General features: G+C 40.8%; 2 protein-coding genes across 6 annotated transcripts; both read right to left on the reverse strand.

The window, feature by feature from the left end:
- Positions 1-376: 376 nt before the first annotated feature.
- On the reverse strand, positions 377-12,770 carry p4ha1b (prolyl 4-hydroxylase, alpha polypeptide I b). 4 transcript variants are annotated; one of them, XM_044039196.1, is made up of 15 exons: positions 12,520-12,770; positions 9,252-9,334; positions 9,009-9,105; positions 8,769-8,920; positions 7,728-7,865; positions 7,327-7,566; positions 6,974-7,188; positions 6,689-6,865; positions 5,555-5,625; positions 3,665-3,764; positions 3,524-3,577; positions 3,354-3,419; positions 2,267-2,335; positions 1,690-1,786; positions 377-1,523 (listed from the first exon to the last, which is right to left on the reverse strand). In XM_044039196.1, the coding sequence occupies exons 2-15, from the start codon at positions 9,331-9,333 to the stop codon at positions 1,453-1,455; spliced, it is 1,629 nt and encodes a 542-aa protein (XP_043895131.1). In that variant the 5' UTR covers position 9,334; positions 12,520-12,770; the 3' UTR covers positions 377-1,452. The 4 variants fall into 4 exon arrangements, with proteins under 4 accessions (XP_043895131.1, XP_043895128.1, XP_043895129.1 ...); XM_044039193.1 differs by having other exon boundaries at positions 7,327-7,569; XM_044039194.1 differs by lacking the exon at positions 5,555-5,625 and adding an exon at positions 6,378-6,448 and having other exon boundaries at positions 12,520-12,769.
- Positions 12,771-14,321: 1,551 nt separating this feature from the next.
- On the reverse strand, positions 14,322-17,583 carry LOC122777665 (dual specificity protein phosphatase 2-like). 2 transcript variants are annotated; one of them, XM_044039041.1, is made up of 6 exons: positions 17,379-17,583; positions 17,208-17,290; positions 16,938-17,068; positions 16,673-16,841; positions 16,072-16,208; positions 14,322-15,289 (listed from the first exon to the last, which is right to left on the reverse strand). In XM_044039041.1, the coding sequence occupies exons 2-6, from the start codon at positions 17,276-17,278 to the stop codon at positions 14,637-14,639; spliced, it is 1,161 nt and encodes a 386-aa protein (XP_043894976.1). In that variant the 5' UTR covers positions 17,279-17,290; positions 17,379-17,583; the 3' UTR covers positions 14,322-14,636. The 2 variants fall into 2 exon arrangements, with proteins under 2 accessions (XP_043894976.1, XP_043894975.1); XM_044039040.1 differs by having other exon boundaries at positions 16,673-16,844.
- Positions 17,584-20,293: the final 2,710 nt, after the last annotated feature.

Raw genomic sequence — 20,293 nt, forward strand, 5'->3', positions numbered from 1 at the left:
AGCGACAGTATCATTAGTACTGGACGGTCACGTGACGCATCATACCTCCACCCCCTAAAATTCCACCACCATGACCCACACAACCACAGTGTCACGATGAAGTCAGTTTGTGGTTGGCCAGTGAGGAGGAAACAGACCTTCGACCCATAATAAATTGGTTTTACTTGGAAAAACTTTTTTTTTTATCCATAGATATAGATTTAAGTGTGTGGGATTTGATGACACCTACTGGCAAAGTTGCGTGTTGCAGTTGAATACCCCTTAACCTTAAAAGGATACTTGCGTAAAAGTACAAGTATCTTACCAGAAAATGATTTTGGTAGAAGTTGAAGTCACTTTTTTTATAATATTACTTAAGTAAAAGTCTTAAAGTATATGACGTTTACTGTACTTTAATGGCGTCATTTTCTGATACAAAATGTACATACGTTATGATTGAACCATGGTAGCACAGTGGTAGGGCGAGTTGTCTTTCAACTGGAAGGTTGTGGTTTCAATTTCTGGCCCTGAAAGACACTTAAACCAATGCTGAAGTGTGGAGTAAAAGAAAAAGCTCATCAAGACTAGAAATTATCTATATAAATACATACATACATGTAGATATATATATATGTATATATACATATATAAAAATAAATATAAATCCTACACACTGGTTTTTTTAAAATGAAACACAATTTGGTTATTAACAATTTTTTACAGATGCATTTGTCTGTAATATATCAAATATCTCAAATTGTGATCAATAAATCAGTCTTTATTGTAGAAAAAAAATCATTCATTTCAGGACAAAAAAACAAAACAAAATAAAGGTTAGGGACATATAAATAAAATGCTTCCTTGAAAAACCAATATATTCTCTCACTGAAAGGCACTGTTCACCACAAAAACACAATCAATCACGCTTATAAACAATAAAAAAACACTGGGACAATCAGGAAAAGTAAAGATCTACTCAAATTTAGGAAATCTTTACACTAAACAATTCTAGGCAGCATAGTGGGTGTGTATGTTGGTGTTTATGTTCAAGTACACAAGTAAACACATCTTCATGAGTAAAAACAATGGAGCTTTGAGGTGGCACAACAAGTGATATGTGATCATGCGCGGCACAGATGAAAGAGACAATAACTCTGGAGTTTGATGAGATATTTTTAGTATTTGACCACTATCTTATGTGCTGAGTGGATCCTTTCATTTCCCACCACACAGCAAAGTTACTTTTGTGCTTAAAGTGAGAAGAGAACGCTGACGCATGGAAGGAGAACCTCAGTCCCTAACTGTTTCAAACTAACAGATAAAAAGAGCCGTTTAAAAACATATTTTCACAACATGTTGAGCCATTTTGGACGTCGTGTATCCACATGTGTATCATCTGTGATCTGCAGCAGTGATCTGTGGTCACAAGGAAGACAAGGTGAGGGGGAGGCGAAGAGGAGGTTTCTTCCTCTATCAATCCGTTTCGTTTAAGCTACATGGTCTTCTCCACTCCTGGCCTCGTTCATGGATCCATTTGTTCGATACTAAAGACAGAACACAGACAACAACAAGCAGCACATTGTTTACTTTGGACACAGTTTAAATGCTCAGGGCCACGTCTCAATTTTATTTTATTTTTTTAAATCTCTGCGATTTATTCAAGGAAAACAGATTGTTTTACAAGGAAAGAGACAAAAATAACAAACTCACCCCACTTATTGCCCACCAACACTGGGCAAGCTGCGTGTCGTGTGCTGTAGTCACCCTCCCCGCTCGCAAACAAATTGTACCAGAACACTGCAGTACCCTGGGAAACACAACACAAACACAAAAGACAGAAGAGGTTAGCAGTCATGTGAACCCTCCAGGAAAAGGAAAAACCAAGCCATAAATCTCAGTCAGCTGTCATAAAAACCTGAATTTCCTGTGAAATAATATATGAAGTAAAGTTTTAAATACATATTTGTGTAAGTCTATGTGGACTTTCTATGACACGAGTGAACAAATAGGCAATTATCTGTATGAAAACATACCACAGGCACAGCACTGTCTTATCAATTCAAAAACAACAACTTAAATATCTTACTAATAACAAATTCTTAAAAACAAAAGTGATTAATTATTAAAAAATCTATCTCATTTAGTACACATGTCACGGTTTGGGGCACATGTGCACCATTCTGTTCATGGAGAAACGTCCAAAAACCGTGATTTGAAACAAACTGTGGATTTTGTGGATTTTATAACCATTGGTTATAAATGTGGTATGGTATGAGTGGTTGGTTACCTTTTGGGGCCAAACTGCTGCACCGACATCTGGGAAGACTGTGGCTCCGCCTGCTGCGACATCACTCATCTACGTAAGAAACAGACAAATCCAACGTGATGTTTACAACAGCACTAATGAATTCTTGAAATTGATTTTCCCCTCATCTCTTTCCTCATCCAAGCAAATGCAATTTCCTCTTCACTGCACAGACTTCTTTGAATTTAAGATTTTTTTTGTGACGACAGCAAAGACACTAAGTGAAGCCAATAATCAGAGGTGACAGATGATTTATAATACTCGAGTGTCACCCTGAATAAAACCAAAAGAAATGAAATCACAGTGAGCTTTGCTGATTCATTGGCATATGTGGGACAGCACAATTGTGCAAATGCCAGTCACTTTTGTATCTACTGTATAATGCTATCATACAGATGAATGATGTCATCCACTGTTTGGAATAAGCAGACATGTTAATATGAGCATTTCCTGCATAATATTGATCATGTACTTATATGACAGATGTGTAGTAAAAGTTTGTGAATATTACTTCAAGGAAAAATGAGGATAAATGCTGTTTTACAAAAAGAGAAAAACATATTCTCTGTCAGTTTGTCCCAACACGTCACTGAGGCTTTATGACACTGATAAGGCATCAACTATATAAACTCACAATTCAACATGTACTATATGGACAAAAGTATTTGGCCACACCTGTTGAGGACATTTTGGACAAAGCTATGCATCCAACTTTGTGGCTACAGTTTGAGGAAGTCCCTTTTCTTTCCCGAAATGACAAGCAATGACTATAAAGACATGGTTTGACTTTGAGTTTGGTGTGGAAGAACTTCACAGGCCCACACAGAGCCCTGACCCAGAATGAATGGGAAATCTTCCTCAGAAATCTTGAGGAAAGTCTTCCAAGAAGACTGGAAGCAGTTATAGCTGTAAAGGGGGGACCAACTCCATTTGAATACGTCATTACAGTCCGTGTTTGTCCAAATACTTTTGTCCATAATAGTGTATATGGCTTAGCATGACTTAATCAGTATATTTAACATCCATAACTTGTGATATCTGTAAAGATGGATGACATGAGTTTACTCACGTAGAAAAGCCACGTCGCTATGCGGTTCCCAGTGCCGAGCTCTTTGAAGGCATCTGGTTCATCTTTCTGTGGAAAAAGAGTCAACACCAGGTTTAATGTCACGCTCTATTAACCAGCACTAAACATTCTGAGAGATTAACTTGTATGAATCACAAAGGGGCCTTACTTACCCTTCCAAAGTCAAAGTGAGGTTCATATTGACCTCCAACGCCATAGTTTGCAACCTACAGCGATAGATAGATTATTTATGATACATGTACGAAAAACAAATAAGCATTTTCCATGACTTTGAATTCATTCACTTTTTTTACCTGCAGCTCTTCTGCAGTGTCCATTTCCAGCCCTGTGATATCTTCAATTCTCTGGTTGATCACGTCAATCATGGGGTCATCGTCGCCAGTGAGCCAAGCACTGGAACACAGGACGGGAAAGAAGACCAGTTGAGAGGGAGCGGGAGAATCTCCTTATTAGTGTTTGTCAGTGAGACACATGTTTGTCCACTAGATGGTGGTAAAGGTGCAACAGGCAAAAACATGCTGAGACTTTTCCATAACAAGCTCAGAAAGAGGAAGTGCATTACAAGCAAACAGCAGAAAAGGAAAGTGAGGAGGAAAGTGAAAAACTTTGGAGAATGCCCAAAGTACAGACTCTCCAATCAGCTCAGGGGACAGGGTTGTTCTGAGTTCACGATGTGCACTTGATACTGCCTGACATGTTGCACAAAAGCCTGGCTGAGGACTGATAAAATATTTTTACAGATTACACTTCCCTGACACTGCCGGCCTTTCACATTTAACTCGATCACTGAAGGCTAAGAAAACACCCCAGAGATGAAATAATACTCACTAAGCACTGCAACAAACTCTTCCTCTCATGAACTGTGTTGAAACATACATCTATACGGTACACACACAAGTTTAAATGGACACTATTTGTTATTCTTTTATTGAAAAATGTAAATGTACACATGCAATGACTAAAATGTTACAAGAAGATGAGACAAAACCAGAATGAAGGCCAACTGCCAGTGACTTTTTAAGACACCACAAAGCACATGAGATGACTCCTGTCTTTATTGCAGAGAGAAAATGAGAGAAAATCTACCATTTGGAGAAGTTAGCATGAAAAAAAACTGTGAGATGAGTCATCTTTTTTTTATTATTTCTACTCTGTGCTTTTTGTTGTTGAACACATGGTCAAATATGGGCCGACAGTTTCTCTCCTTGTGTCTCTCGTTAATTCATCTGTTAAATCTATCATGATATAATCACTGAATTTGCAGATACATGCTGACTCGCACGTACACATACAAAACATCAAAGGGAAAACCACACCCTTTTGCCCACGTTACAGAGTGACCCATTTATTACCAAGAACAGCAAAACCAAAGAAACTTAGGGGTTTTGGGAGGGCTACCAAACCTGCTATTTTTAGGGTGTGATGCGAGTTTAACCAGCGATGAGCAATGAAAACGTTTTACTGTCACAATTTAAGTATATTTGCATTACATTGGCTGGTTTATTTGAGTCTGAGTGCATCCAGACAGACATTTATTTTTTTTGGGGGGGGGGTTCTTGCTGATATGGAAGATGAAGAAGCATAGCAGAACCACAACAGCTGTGACGAGCACAGCTGTTTTCATTCCTGAAAAATTGTAACATGGACTCGAGATTCACTCTTCTGTATCTCAAATGTGGAACACTGGCTGGGGCTAAAAAAAAAAAAAAAAACTATGCACTTCAGTGAAAATGTCTCAAGTCACTTGACAGGGTGAAAAGATTAAGAAAACAGCAGCTACACCAGACACAAGCAGTCAGGGTGTAACTTAACATTTTCACTGTTGGTCTATAACTTGTCTGATGCAGGACTGAATAAGGCCCAGAGATAAAGGCCCTGTTCAGACCCGGTATTAACATCTGTCCAGTCTCTAATGAGTACAAAAGACAGATTTGTGTTCATGCATGTTCAGGAATGTGGCCACATGCGTCCTCAAACCACCTCTCGGTGTGGTTTGTGTGATCGGATTCCAAGATCACAATCAGGATGGGTTGTGAGCTCAGTCCTGGACTACTACTGTCCGCATGAGATCAGATCACTCAGGATGGATGTTAATATTAGGTCTGAACGGGGTTGAAGATGAAATTGAATGCGCAGGAGGAGGGGGAGGTGTTGTAAGCCTCCAGGTGACCTGTGCCCCTTACCTCTTGGAGACTCTGTACTGGGCTGTAGTGAGTTTCCCAGTTAGGGGGTCATGCACCGTGGCTCGCCTTAACTACAGTAGTTCCCGCAGGACAAGGACATGGAGGTTGAGGAAAAGAAGGAAATAAAAGAAAGGAAGAAAAAAAAGGAGAATAGAATGTGATTCATACAGGAGGAGGATAGGACAGGGAGGAGAGGGAGAAAAGAGAGGCAGATATGGTCACTAGTTGTCAATGTTATTCTTCAGAGTGGCCAAGACAATGTTCCATGAGGCAACACTGGAAACCAAATTTAGATTTAACCATAACAAATTATGATTATGAATTTGGAATTATTAAGTGCCTCTGATGCACCTCATGGCTCCCAAAAGACAGCTATGTTAATATCAACTAGAGAAAAAAGCAACACATTTCACCTCTCCTCCATCCTCTTGTGTTGACTTTTTAAAAGACTCCTGAGCGGAAACATATCCACACAAATTCCTCGAGAACAGCAGCAAAAACAAAACTATTCTCTTCCAAAAACATAATCCCTTGTGAAAACATCATGAGAAAATGTGTCTCGAGTATTTTTTACTGCTCCATAAACCAAGAAATTGGCTTTAAATGTTTCTGTCTGCTGCAAAAAGCTTTGGTCATTCTCAGGTGGATCCTGTGCTTCAGCTCAAGAGCCTCTCAGTTTTTGAACGGCAGAGATTATGGACGGTGTAATGGACGGACAGGAATGAAGAGGAGAAATGGAATCAGTCGCTGAGAGAAAAGAAGGAGAAGCCCCTCACTTTCTCCCTCTCTGCTCTCTCCTCGGTGGCTCCTGGCTCTGCCTTACCTTTTGCTGATCCGGTACGGAGCTGTCTCCAGCACTCCTGTGATGGGGTTGGAGATGGTGGCCCTGCGCAGCTGTGAAGCCAGGCAAACGATTTACCCACACACAGTCACACGCATACATACAAAGATGTATGTGTGTCTGTGTGCTTGTCTAACTACCACATCAACCAGCCTCGCAGCTTTGATCTCAGCCTAGCCTTCAACAGACTTAACTCCATTAAAAATAACAAGTGTCTCACATTCAACTCACTAGAACATAATTTACTGCGGCGTACAATCTCGCTTTGCATGTGCAGCGTATTATCAACTTACTCTTGGCTTTGCAAGCTGCTTGACCCTCTGCATTTCCTCCTCTGAAATGATGTCAAGGTAGCGGACAATGTACGGGCGGTCCCACTCATCTTGCTGTTTCACAGGTGCCAACACCAGAGCGGGGCTATGATTGTTGTCATAGTAGCGACAAAACAGTCGGCTCTGCCTTCGGGGGGTCTGATTGAGAGAATGGGAAAGTAGGATATGAAGATTTTTTTAAATGTGAGATGTGGTTTGTAAGTTGTAAATTGTGTTTCTGGGGTATTTTTCTTTCCTCTCCCTCACCAATTTGTTGCCCTCCCCACGACAAAGCATCTCATACTTCTTCCTCTCTGGAATCAAACTGAAGGAAGGCTTTTTGGGCTTTTTCTTCTTTTCACTCGTTTCTCTTTTCCCTCTCTCCTTCTGCTTTTCAGCTTCTTCCTCCTCAGCCTTTTTCTGCTTCTCCAACTGGAACTCAAAATACTTGAGGTTGCCCTTGGCCCGCTGGTGCTCTGGGTCTATTCAGGAAAAAATTGAGACCAACGTAAGCTATAACAGCAGCAGTGTCACCTATGACTCTATAATTACAATTCACATTCCTCTTAGTATACTTTTCAAAAATAAAAAAGGACTTTATAATATGCAGAGAGACTCACCCAGTTCAAGCAGCCTCTTGGTGTAATCCAGGGCTCGTTCTATCTCCCCCTGCTGGTAGATGGCGTAGCTGAGGTAGTCGAGCACGGTCACCTTATCTAAAGTGGACTCTTCTCCCTGATCGAGCTGCTTCAGGGCCTGAGCCATCCACAGCTCTGTGTGGTAGTAATCAGCCTCAGAGTAGGCGATTTTGCCCAGTTCGTAACAGTCCTCTACTGTCATTTGGCTCTTGTGTGTCACTCCTGCTAAGCAGAAAATATAGCATGGAAACACCGACAATAGATAAAACAACACCATTTTGTGTTGAAACAGAAATAAAAACAAGACTGACTGTGACGTTCATGTGCGTTAATGAGTGAAAACAGGCGTGTGGATGTAATGTGCACTGATTAAAGGCCCTTACCAGGCAGGTCTCCTGTAGATATGGTGTTGGCATCCAATCTGTATGTGTCTTGTAACCGCAGCAGGGCTTTGGCAGCCCCGGTCTGGTCCTCGTCTGAGGGGAAGTGCTGTCTCTGGATGGTTAGGTTGGAAATAAACCCTGAAAGAGATGGGCAGGAATGAAAAGAATAGTTATGGGATGATCCTGTATGGGACACGTAAAACAAGCATGTAGAAAATTATGTAAGTCCTATCCACAGGGGAGTAGCTTGGTGTGACTCTGATCTTTGAATATGAATGCAAATGAATGATTTAAGTTCTTGTTTGTCTTTTATAGCTAATTTTTTTATTCGTATTGTTAACAGAAAACAAACTGATTTAAAGACACTAAAGGTATATTCCTGACTGTTTCTCAGCAGTTATAATGTAAGGACCTGTACAGACAAGAACGATTTATGGTGGATCGGCTCTTTATCAACACAGACCTTGTGTCTACATCTCGAAAACAAGCTGCAGTAAGTAGGAAAAAAATTTGTGACAGAGACTGATTGCTGCTGTGAGGAATTTTTTCCTGCTCAGTGTATTTAATACGCAAAAAGGGGAAAATAGAGAGAAAGAGAGGCTGTCTGCACTATAGTTACTCAAGCTTCAGAGAACTGAGGTGAGAAATTATTTCTGAAATTCTTTAACCTAGAGCTACACACCTTGCTACTTTACTAGCTGTTATGACTCTGTCTGTCAGACTCATCACGTAAAATGCATCACTGTGTGCAGCACAGACACAAAACAAAACTGCTATACTGCCAAACACAGAGAGAGTCATGGGGAGCTGATGGGCTTCATCAGCAAGGTGTGAACTTATTTGTCTATATTTTGAATGTCATGTTATGTTATGTTATGTAAATGGACTGGAGCCAATCCCAACTGTCACAGGGTCCAATGTTACGGAACTGCGTTTATATAAGTTGCACACTATGGCTTTGACAAAGCATCTTGAAAACACCAAATTATGAGTGTCAGTATATTACTGAGTAATAATGAACCCGGTTTTCTTTTCCCATACCATCAGTGGTATCGCTGAGTACAAGGCTCTCCAGGTCACTCCACTCTGTGTTCAGTCTCTTCATTAGTTTGAAGGCATTCACAGGATGGCCCAGGAAGCCCTCGGGGTCCTGTATGGCTGTGGATGTCAACGTATCCAACTTATCAGCCCACCTGCCACAAAGAAAGCAATAATCCGTTAGTCACTCAGAGTCATTCAGTGAATGAATTGTTGAGTGTAACCTTGAGTCCACAAACTCACCTTTTGACCTGCTCCAGCTTGTTTTCCTCTGCTTTGATGTAGTCCTTCAGAGAGGTGACAAGGTCTTTTTCTGTGTATAACAGGTCTGTCATCTGACCTACACACACAAAAACAACAACACTGCATCAGTACTGCCATGTCACTAAACAGATTATTACAGTATCTGACAGTGCCACGAAGTCAGCAGAGGAACCAGTTATTTTGAAAATGGTATCATACTTCATTTGGCTTTAGGGGTTTTACCTATGGAGGTGAAGAAGTCATTGTGGGCTGAGAGAAACTGCACATAGCTCAGCAGCAGCGTGCACCAACACAGCAGCTCCATCCTGACCAAAGAGTAAGAGAATTACACATGTTAATACAGAAATAATAATAATAATAAGCAACCATCTACTAGTGTTAACATTAATTTGAAAATATACAACGAGAGGTGACGTATAAAAGAACACTCAAAGCCTTGAACTAAAACACTTGGGGAATCGTTTTAGAAGTGCAGCCTCCTTCCCACCACACAAAGTCAAATATAAGTCTGTGGTTAATGTCACTGTTTCCAGTTTGGCTTTGGAGTTGGCACAGTCATAACAACCACTGGGCATCTGGTGTGTGTGGACCGGCACTGACTCTCTACCCATAACAAAGGAGAATAACAAAGACAGACTGGACTTGTATATCTGTGAGCACAGAGTTTGTACACTTGTAAAGTACTTTAGTATAAACAACAATGTTGTCAGAAATACCTCCAATGCAAGTATGAAGTTGTGAATGCAGACCTTGTATCACCTCACTTGGACAAATGTTTAATAAATGTTTAACTATTTGGTTTATTGTCACTGATTCAGCAGAGATGACCTCTGTATTTTTGTGAATTATGTTTTTAATATGCAACAACAAAAGTGCTATAACAGTGTCATTACTTGTGAGCATTTGTAATACTATTTACCACCAACATATACAGAAATGATGGCTACACTCACACATACGTGTGCACTCACAGACACCTGGATGCAAAGTAAAGTTAATGATTGAACCGTGCATTCATGTCAATTTGTGTTGATGTCAATTTTTAACGCCTTCTACCAGAATGAGAAGGAACAGGCTCGGACAGGCCCTTACCAGCCTTTAGTGAAAATAAAAGAATGACTTCACATTCAGTTCAGGTCAGCAGCAGGAAGCATTGAGGAAGGAAAAAAAATCTGTCAGAACTTGTTTAATTTAAGAGGAATAAAATTGTGTTAAAGTTATATTTAAGTAGAAACGGTGACGCAAAAATACAATTTCCTGCTATTTTCTGATTCTGTGGTGTCACTCGGTCTAGAATACTGTAAATCTGCCTTTTCCCACTTTCAACCAGGTTGAAAAAAAATTGACTGCAATTACTGTAATGACAGGGTGACAACAAATGTACCTCTAAGCTGGATAAGTGTACCATCAAGACTAAAGCTGTATGTTTAACAGTTTTAGTTCAGATCCATGCTCATGCTAAACATAAAAGTGAGTGGTTATGAAAGTGTCTGAGTGAATACATGTCTGTGTGTGTGTGAGACGTGTGTGGCAATGTCTCTTTTCAGTTGGTGCACAAACCGTTTAACATTTAACCTGACAGATATTTGCAAAGCAGCTTGTTTAGACAACTAGAAAAATCTTTTGTGTACACTTGGCCTGCTTCTATTTCCCCTTATCTGAGTAATATTCTGTTGAAACATGTTTATCATGAGACACTTCTCTGTTTACGTTTAGGTCCATATTAGCAGTTGCTCCTTGTGCATACATTTACAGATTTCAAATGTAAACGAGAGAAATAGTGATAGAAAAGTCCCCCTTTAATGCATTTATAAGAAGCATACAAACATTTCAACACACTATAACTTAGTTAAAATAAAAATGGAAAGTGCAACATAAGGTCTTTGGCTTCCAAAAATACAAAAAATAGAGAAGCCTCGAAAAATAACCTTGTGAAATAACTCTCGCCATGTCATAAATACTTAAATACAAGGCACAGCTGCACGATAAGTACTTTTGGAGCCTGTCAACAAAAAGAAGAATATATCCTCATATGAAAAGCAAGATTTTTGGGCCATTGAATTTACGACACACTGGCTTATTCACTCATAATTCTGTTTTGACATACATTTTATATTTATCAAATGACTGGTCTTTGGGGGTTCTTGGTAGTATAGCAGTGGTGATTACAGTATGTTGTAATGAACTGTGCAGTATCTGCATGTATTTCAATAAATTACTACTTCTGACTAGAAGACTAAATTGTTATTGTCTGTATGTGTATCTGCCTAACTAACTATAATCAGCATAACTCAAAAAGTAAAAGGAATTTATTTATTAAGGAATTTATTTGGGAATATTTGGTTATAAATTATTCGATTTTGGCAGTGACAAACACATAAAACTGAGTGGCATTTTTGTTAATTTGTGCTCCCTGAGTACTTTCACTACTTAATGACTTAAAGTGTGTCTCGCACAGTGATATATTCTGAAAATTTGGCATCCCAAGTTTTTACAGGCAGTGAAGCGGAGGAGTCAGATAACACAGGATGTGGATGGAAGAGGACTGCCACGTCTTCGCCCCTCCCCGCCGAGAAAGCTCACGAGTGAGCTGCACACTCCTCTATGGAGTCTCAGTGACACACATATTTTACCTGCAATAACCTGCCAATAACCCCTGCAAACCGCCACAAAACAGCGGGGCATTTTAAATCTGGAGGGCAAATATTGTTTATTGACTTCAGCTTAACTAGTTTGGAGGGTGCCACGCAGTTACCGGTATCACACTATGCTTCACTGGACAACTTAAGAGAGTGCACATACAAAGAATTTAAGCCCAAATGATCATTTTTCGAGTACTTGCAACTAAAAAGACGTAAAACAATTTGGTGGACAATCATGCAAAGAGGTGAAATGAGAAGTGAGCTATATTTCCACTGAGTATTCGCTTTTACCACGACACGTTCTCATGTAAAATATTGTAACTCTTCATGTACAAAAAGACAAATTAACTGTGTAACTTGGGGCAGAGTGAGGGCAGCGGCAGCATCCCACGCTGCACAGCAGTGGAATTCCACAACATGAGTGCTAATTGCGTAGATTTTTACGCAAATAGCTAACCGAGATTCGTGGGCAAATAGCGGAGTTTGATAGCTTTACTAGCCATGTTCGCTTTCCTCTACTTGAATTCTGCTTCATTTTTAGTGCCAATTCAATCACATTAAATGGTCATTTACATTTTCGAGACAACAGAAATGTAAAGTTTCACCTGTGTGTCGCTAGTTTCGAACTAGCTTGCTAGCTAGCTAGCTGACCTAACGATAATATCGTTAGAGAATACGCTAGAAGTTGGCAGCGTCGGACAGTGCGTTGTATTCAGAAAGATATTACGGTGGAAAAAGACGCGTCCACAAATATGTAGTGAACACGATAACTACGTTAAAAGACCGTCACGTAGCCATTAGCCTTTTTTTAGTTTTCGTCTTTTGTTCATAAGTGATATTTATTTTACCTTAGTGCTTTCCTCCAAAGAGTTAGAGAGAAAGGTGACCCTCGGTTTGCGACTCCTGTGGTATGTCACAGCCCTGCGCAGATAGCGGAGTGAAGATGATGGACTAACAGTGTAGAGATTCTTCCTGTCTGCGATGTACCGGAGCACTGATGGCCATCTGCTGGCCACGACCGGTTTTCTTACTCTGGATGGTTCCGACGGCTACGTGCAGATTCTCACATGCATTCAGCCTCCTGCAAACTCATTTTGGGGGCTGTCGTTTGTACAATTCTAGGGGAGGTGTCTACAGCTGTCTTGACTCGCAGAGGCAGATTTGGATGAATATTTATGTTTTTAATGCTAAAAAACTGAAACGTCGTCCCTCTTGTGCCACGTGTTGAAACAAAACATCATATTTTTATGCATAAAACGTGCCCCCAATAACATCATTCAGGGGTTCGATTACTGGTGTTTACTTCAAACTAGTCTCATTTACTTAAGTTTGCTGTTCGAGTTTAGCCTACATTCCAGAAAATTCCTCCTCCCCTACGACTTAAAAAGTGTAACTGGAGGGAGGAAATTCCTGCTGCATGCAAGCAGGGAGGAGCTGTGTGTCTTTCTGTGTGTAGTTGTCTTTTTTTTGCCGCTGTGGGACCTTTCCTGGTACAAACACTGACCTTGTGGGGACCAAAGCCTGGGCTTAATGAGGCACAACCATATTTTTGAGCCTCCAAGTCAATTTTATTTATAAAGCCCAACATCACAAACACTATTTGCCTCAAAGGGCTTTACAGTCTGTACAAAGTGACACCAGCTGTCCTTGGACCCTCACATCGAGTGAGGAAAAACTCCACAAAAACCCGGGAAAAATGGGAGAAACCCCAGGAAGAGCCACAGAGGTGGGATCCCTCTCCCAGGACGGACACATGTACAGAAACAAGTTCAGCAGATTACAGACAAAACATCATATTTACAAAGAGATGAAAGAGAAGAGGAAAATAGAGACCAGTAGCATTTAAAAAATTGTTAATGAAATGCCGCCTGCCGCCTGCCGCCTGCCCCAACACCATCTGGGGTTGGTTCCAGCTCCTCATGTGAGGACAAGCAGTTGATGAAGGGCGGATTAAGATGCTAAAGTTCGGATTAAGATGTGAACTTGAAGTTACTACTCTGACTTTTCTAATACCAGTAGTAGTAATTAGGAATAAATGATGATCCAAATGAGGCAGAGGTTCTGGTTGAAGATAGGAATGGCACAATACCACTTTTTCATGTCCGACACTGATATCTTTTAAACCATGAAGGTGTTGACAACACATTTGTGCCATTTCAAGCTATTTCAATGACGTACTGGTTCTCCAGCTGCGTAATTGTCCAACTGTCTAACCAATTCTTCTCCCATACAGCAGAAATAAACTGCCCACAACATGACTCAGGTAAACTGCAATTGCTGATTTATATTTACTGTCTTTCACAGTCTGTGCATAGTGTAGTATGTATCAGATTTTACATTTTTATCTTTTATCTATCGGGCCGATAGCAATACTGAATATTGTATCGGCTCCTCCCTAATTAAAGATAGAGGACAGATGAACTTGAAGTCTTGAATGAATGGAATTCAGTTCAAAAAGGAATAGCTCTACAAACTTGAACATATGGGCCTTGGGTATTTGGGATTTATTTGGGCCCTGAAACCAACAGCGTTTGGTAGGCTCTGGCCTATATAAACAAAAATACTTTGTACATATACTGCAGATTACATGACTTACATAAAGTATTTGAATCATCCCATTAATTGAAAGGAAAAAGAAACACCTTAAATGTAAAAAATAATAAATACACTTTATTAACTATCAACAAAATGTCATAACGTGAGTAAGATGAGTCATACAGTGTTGATAAATGTACACATCTGCAAGATTACTGGACATTGCACAGAAAAAACACAGTGGTGGACTTGACGGTAAAGCAGGATTAGCGGGAAATACTACTGGCTGGTGTCTGAGAGTCTTGTAGGACAGAATCCACCTATTTACTCAGTCTCAGCTTATGTTACACTTCCTCAGAATGTGAATTGTAAAAAAATGACACACTTTCTCTCAGTGTGCATGTTCAAATCCATTCGAATTCATCTCCAGTCATCTGCGGATGTCGTCAAGGGTCGTGAGTCTGCTTCCAAACAGCTGCTCCTCATAGGTCAACAGCTGACGCAGGAAGTTCACGTTGGGTGCCGTGCATGCCCTCCTCTCCTTCAACCAGCGCACGGCATGAAGCAGAGTCCAGCTGCGGTGCTGCATGAGGAAGGCCAGTGTTAGTGCCGAGCTGCGACTTCTGCCCATACTGCAGTGGACCAGAACACGGCCAGCTGGCTCAGCCTTCAGGGCCGTGTTGATGAACCTGGATGCCAGTGGCAGTGCCTGTACCAGGTCCTGTTGGGCATCATCACTCAGACGCAGCCGCAGGTAGCACAACATGTTGGGGAAAGCGTCAGGGCAGTTGGCAGTGGCATTGACCACGTGTGTGATGTGTAAATTCTTGATGATGCGGTAGTCGGAGGCCTGCGTGGCAGAACCCTGGTAGAGAGCCTCTTCCAGGATCTCCGAGGGGTAGATGGTGAGAGTGTGCCTCTCATGTTCGAGCAGGACCATCCGTGGTGTGCACAGGAAAGGGTAGAGGGTATAGAAGGCCGAGAATCCCCCCAGTATGATGACAGGGTCCATTCCCAGACCACTGAGCTGAAAGAAACAGCGCTGGAGGTCTGGGGAGTCTGCCCTGGCCTTCACACTGCCCACTGAAATATGTACAAAAACAATCAAAGATCAGAACAGAGTTTAAAAAAATCAACAAAATGCAATCCAACAGCCAGGTAAATTTAGTGCTAGGCACAATGGTGCAAAACGTATTTACTGATTAACCAAAATGGCAATGATGAGAGTGTCATTTGTTCAAAACAATTGTGTTTTATTTTGTTTTAGACGCAGTATGTGTTATGTTTACAATCAGGTGGTGCCATAATGTCATGAGAATAAGAGGGACCTTGTGAGTCTCCATTCATCCAGACATAACAGACTGTTTTCTGTAGGTAGGGTTCCCCAAGGTAGGGTAGGGTAGGGTAGGGTTCCCCATGGACAGGTTTCCAGTCCATTTGCAGGGCCAACATATAGAGACGGACAACCATTCACTCACACACACACACCTATGGGCAAGTGTGAGTGTGCATGTTTTTGGAAATGTGGGACGAAATCGGTGGACCCGGAGAAAACCCATGCACACACAGGGAGCAACCTTCTTGCTGTGAGGCAACAGTGCTTGCCACGTGTTCCACTAAAGGTTCATCAATGTCATCATAATGTACCGTTGGATGGACATGGATGTCTGCACCACATTTCATGGTAATCTGCCCGACTGTTGTCAGGGAAATTCAGTAAAAGTCTAAAATGTTGCTGAAATATTTGAGTGTGAGCCACAGCAGTGGCCTAACTGACCAGACAGACTGGCACCTGTGGTCAAGTGTGTTGTTCTGCTTATGCCCATGTCTGTTTTTGAGTGTACACGTGTATGTGACCTGCTGACCTGGGCTGCATCCTTGTTCAGCATAGAGCAGTATTATAGAGTACTTCTGCAGCTCTATACAGCTGATTAGACAGCCCAGTGCAGGGTGGATCACCGTCACAGCAGCCCGCGCTGTCATCACATGGCTGTCCTTGTACCTACACACACACACACACACATTTATTCATTATATGTCATAAAATGCACACACCTGGCATCCATCTAAAGGTTATACGTATAACAAAGTTGGGGATACTCTTTGTAAACACATGTAAATTCCATTTAAAGTCAAGTGATGTTTTTGTAAGGAAGCAATGAATAAAGAATAGAATAGAAAAGTGATTGAACTGACTGCATGGAACCCAGTAATACAGAGGAGTAGCCTGTTTGTTTGTATTAAGTGCTGTTGGTTCATCAAAAATCCAAATAGTACCATTCGGGACATGGACATGTATTGCCAAATAAAGTACCACCATAACACCATAAAAAGAAATGTATTCTAGTCCTGTAATAAAATAAAATACAAGACACTTGGTTCAAATCTGATTACATACAAAGCCACGTCGTGCTTTTGATGGACTGTATTTCACAGTTCTAACCTCCAAATGTGTGCAGCACTCACCTCTCTGCACTGCGACAGTCCAGGATGAGCATATAGTATGGATCATATATGGCGGGCTGGCCCTCCTCTGCATTAAGCAGGTTGTACACTTGCTGTGGTGTGATATAGCCTCGCTCCACACAGGTTCTTTCTGGGAGAGCGGGAACTAGCACCTCCTCTGGCTCACACACTGCTTTCAGGCAGAAGAAATACAGCGTGTGTTTGCACGTGTGTAACCCTAACACACACACAGAGCGAGATAGATGTATAAAAATACTCCCTTTACCTTTGGTCTGGATAGGTATGATGAAAGAATGGTCACTGTCTGTACTGTTGACTTCCCTGTCTGAGATGCTGCTCACTGTTTGGAATGTGTTGACAGCCTCTCTCGAGGTCATTCGACAACTGTTATTCACTCTGACACACACACACACACACACACACACACACACACACACACACAGATATTTAAATATATATGTTCAAATCTAAGAGATCAACTAATGAAAAAGCTGGACAGAGTGAGAGAACAAGAGAGAGAGCAGGAATTTTTTACCTGGACAGTACTACACCCATCTCGTTTAAGTCATTTGGCAGATACATCAGCTGTTTCCACCAGGCCTTCATTAGAAGAACATGCTGCACCAAGCACCAGACAAATATGAAAACCATTGAAAAATGTCAGTCAGGAAGTAAAGAGGTTAAAAGACACAAAAAATGAACTCACTAGGCAGTGTTTGTTGTTGCTTCTTGCTCATCCCCGCTTCAGCCATGCTCTCAATTTAGCCGGTGGTCTTGGAAACACAGTAATGGTTAAGTGCTCTAGAGGGCCACATGATAGCTGGTTGTGACAGGTTTACGGAGAGTAGACCTGGATTGGAATCCTACTTCATCCAAATTAACTCCCACCACTCCCATCACACTGTATGTGATCATTTGGTCAGGACAAGGTTTCAAGTTGATCTTGAAACCATTCAGAGATTAGTGTAGTGTTTGGGTGCCTAGCATTTTTGGATCACTATCGCAATGTAAAACTAAAAGTCCTTTTAGAAAACTAAAAGGAGGTATTTACTTTAAGGCATTTACTCTATTAATGGATGATGAATATATGTCTGAGCAAGATCTTTGACAACACAGAATTATGGACTACTGGACTACTGACAACTCATATGTGCCCATTATTACATGGTCCCCAAACAAAGTACAAAACTGGAGGAGCCTAGGCTTTCGAATGCTTTACTACTCACATTGTGTATAAAGCAGCTGAAAACCTGGCTTTTTAAACAAGCTTTTAGTTGAATGAGGTGTTTAAATTTAAAGTATAATTGTCTGTTTTTATGTTTTAGGTATTTTATTGTCTTCTGTACTCTTGTTGTTTTTATTATTTCATTATATGTTTATTATGAAGCACTTTGTGATTTTATATCTATATAATATAATACCTGGCAGCCCCGAGCTCCCTGAGAGCTGTCAATCAAAGTCCAGTGGCTCTTAAAGAGTGCCAAAATCTTTCTCAGTGCGTGTAGAAGCACTCCATGAGCGAGTGTATAATGTGCACCACGAGTAGCAAAGCTGCCTCTCCCGCGAGCGAGAACAGATCCGGGATTCAAATCTGCGCGTGATGGTTAATATCTGTGTGAAATCACATAGATCGCTCGTGCATCATTGTTTTGTGCGCTGGATTATTGATCCAATTGTGTTTCCATATCTCACCACTAGATGTCACTAAGTCTTCTTGTCCTTTAACTGAAAGAAGCTATAAAAAGGCAGTCACCGTGTTCACTACAGCTCACAACATATTTTAATTATTCGACAAAATAAATTCGGGAAGTATAGAGAACTTTAGCCCGCATTAGACGTTTTTAGAAGTATTTGTATTCGGAATTTGCTCAGCGTACGGTCATGACGCAACGCCGCTCTGCTGACGTCACATCCGCCCGGAGCCTGTCGCGCTTCCTGCCTTTGCTGAGGGAGGGGACGGTGCTGACGGCTGGGAGGACGAAAGGAGAAAGAAAGCCTTCGGGAAGATAAAGAAAGAGGGGAACGGACCGGGTTTCCACCGTCCGTCGGGAAATAAACACCCCGGTTTTCATTAGCTGCTGGATTTGTCACCGAATCGGCGCTGAAAATGTCGACCAGTCGTCAGCTTAGCGAGCTTACCCCATTGTACTGAAAGGAAGACACGACTCATTCCTATAGCAGGATAAAATAACAGATTAAGTGTTTTCATGGGCTGTAGGAGTGCAAATATATTATCATGAAACGTAAGACAACTTCTATGACCCACAACTATTAGACTAAGAGGCAAATAAGCAGTGCAAAGGTTTGGCGGAGGTGCACTGCTTGGGGTAGTGATAGCTCTCAAAACCAGAGCAAATCCCAATAACTGTACCTTGATTAACTGCAGAGAGAGGGATTGGCAAAAGCAGGGAGGGTGCAGATGGAGGAGTCACCTTGAGGGAGAAAGAGGGGAAGGAGGGAAGTGAGGGACACAGTGGCAATGCCAATTTATCTTTTTTTCAGGTCACAAGCTTGTTGATATTGGAGAACCATGCTATGAGCAATGAAACTGCAGTGGGCAGTGGAGTACAGGATATGAAAAAAAAGGATAAAGCATGTGATAACTACTTGAGAATTGTCTGTAGAATCCTCAGCAGTCTGTCTCTTTAGTTTTAACGATGGAGTCAGCACGACTCTGGTCTTTGTCTCGTTGCAGGTGCAAGTGGAAATTAAATGATATCGATTCAATTCTCAGAGCCAGCATTACAGATTGATTTTCATTTGAGTGTATGAGAACACACCACAAGATGTCAAAGCAGCATTTTTTCCCAACAATAGAGCTGTCCATAAGTTCTGCTGGGTCATTATTGTGAACTTATGGCACAGCAGCAGATTTAGGTTTGAGCTCAAGTGAGATATTGCAAAAGGACTCGGGCAATGTGAACGAGAAGGATTGATGATAGCTAAAGCATTACTAAAGTTTATATCAAATGATTATTTAAATAAAATAGTGCATGGTGTTGTTTATAGTAGAATGTTGAAATCCTCAAGAAGCACACCCCTACATTACACAACAGTGACATCTGTTGGTGGAACACTGACAAAGAACTGAAATATATTTTTTTTAACAAATCTTAATTAAGAGAAGTCTAAAAGCAGCCATGAATTGAACAATTCACTATTCAAATAAATAGTTGATATTTTCCTACACGTACATCCTCAGTGTGTGCTCAACAATAGACTGTAAAAGAAAGAAAGACATTTTTACCCAAATAAATATAATTTCTTTTTACCAAGGAATGATGAATGCCCACTGGACCATGATATGTGTTTTGAACAATTATTTTATGTGTTACTAAAGCCTGATTCTACAAAATAACTCAAGAAACTCAGTCAATAAACAATAGCACAGTTAAACCAAGGCTGAACATCCAGGACACTATAATGAAGTAGATCAGTACAAAAAAAATACTCTTTCATATGTCAAATTATATGTATTGGTTTGTACTATGTTTGTGCAGATTTATTTAATACAATGAAACCACTGAAAAGCATCTAGATTCATCTAAATAGTTGAAATTATATAGCAATATGTATGAATCCAAAATTACTTTTCTTTTTGAAGGAAAAAAGAAAAGAAAA

This window comes from Solea senegalensis, linkage group LG11 (assembly GCF_019176455.1).
Source record: "Solea senegalensis isolate Sse05_10M linkage group LG11, IFAPA_SoseM_1, whole genome shotgun sequence".
In the NCBI taxonomy this organism is placed as follows: Eukaryota; Metazoa; Chordata; class Actinopteri; order Pleuronectiformes; family Soleidae; genus Solea; species Solea senegalensis.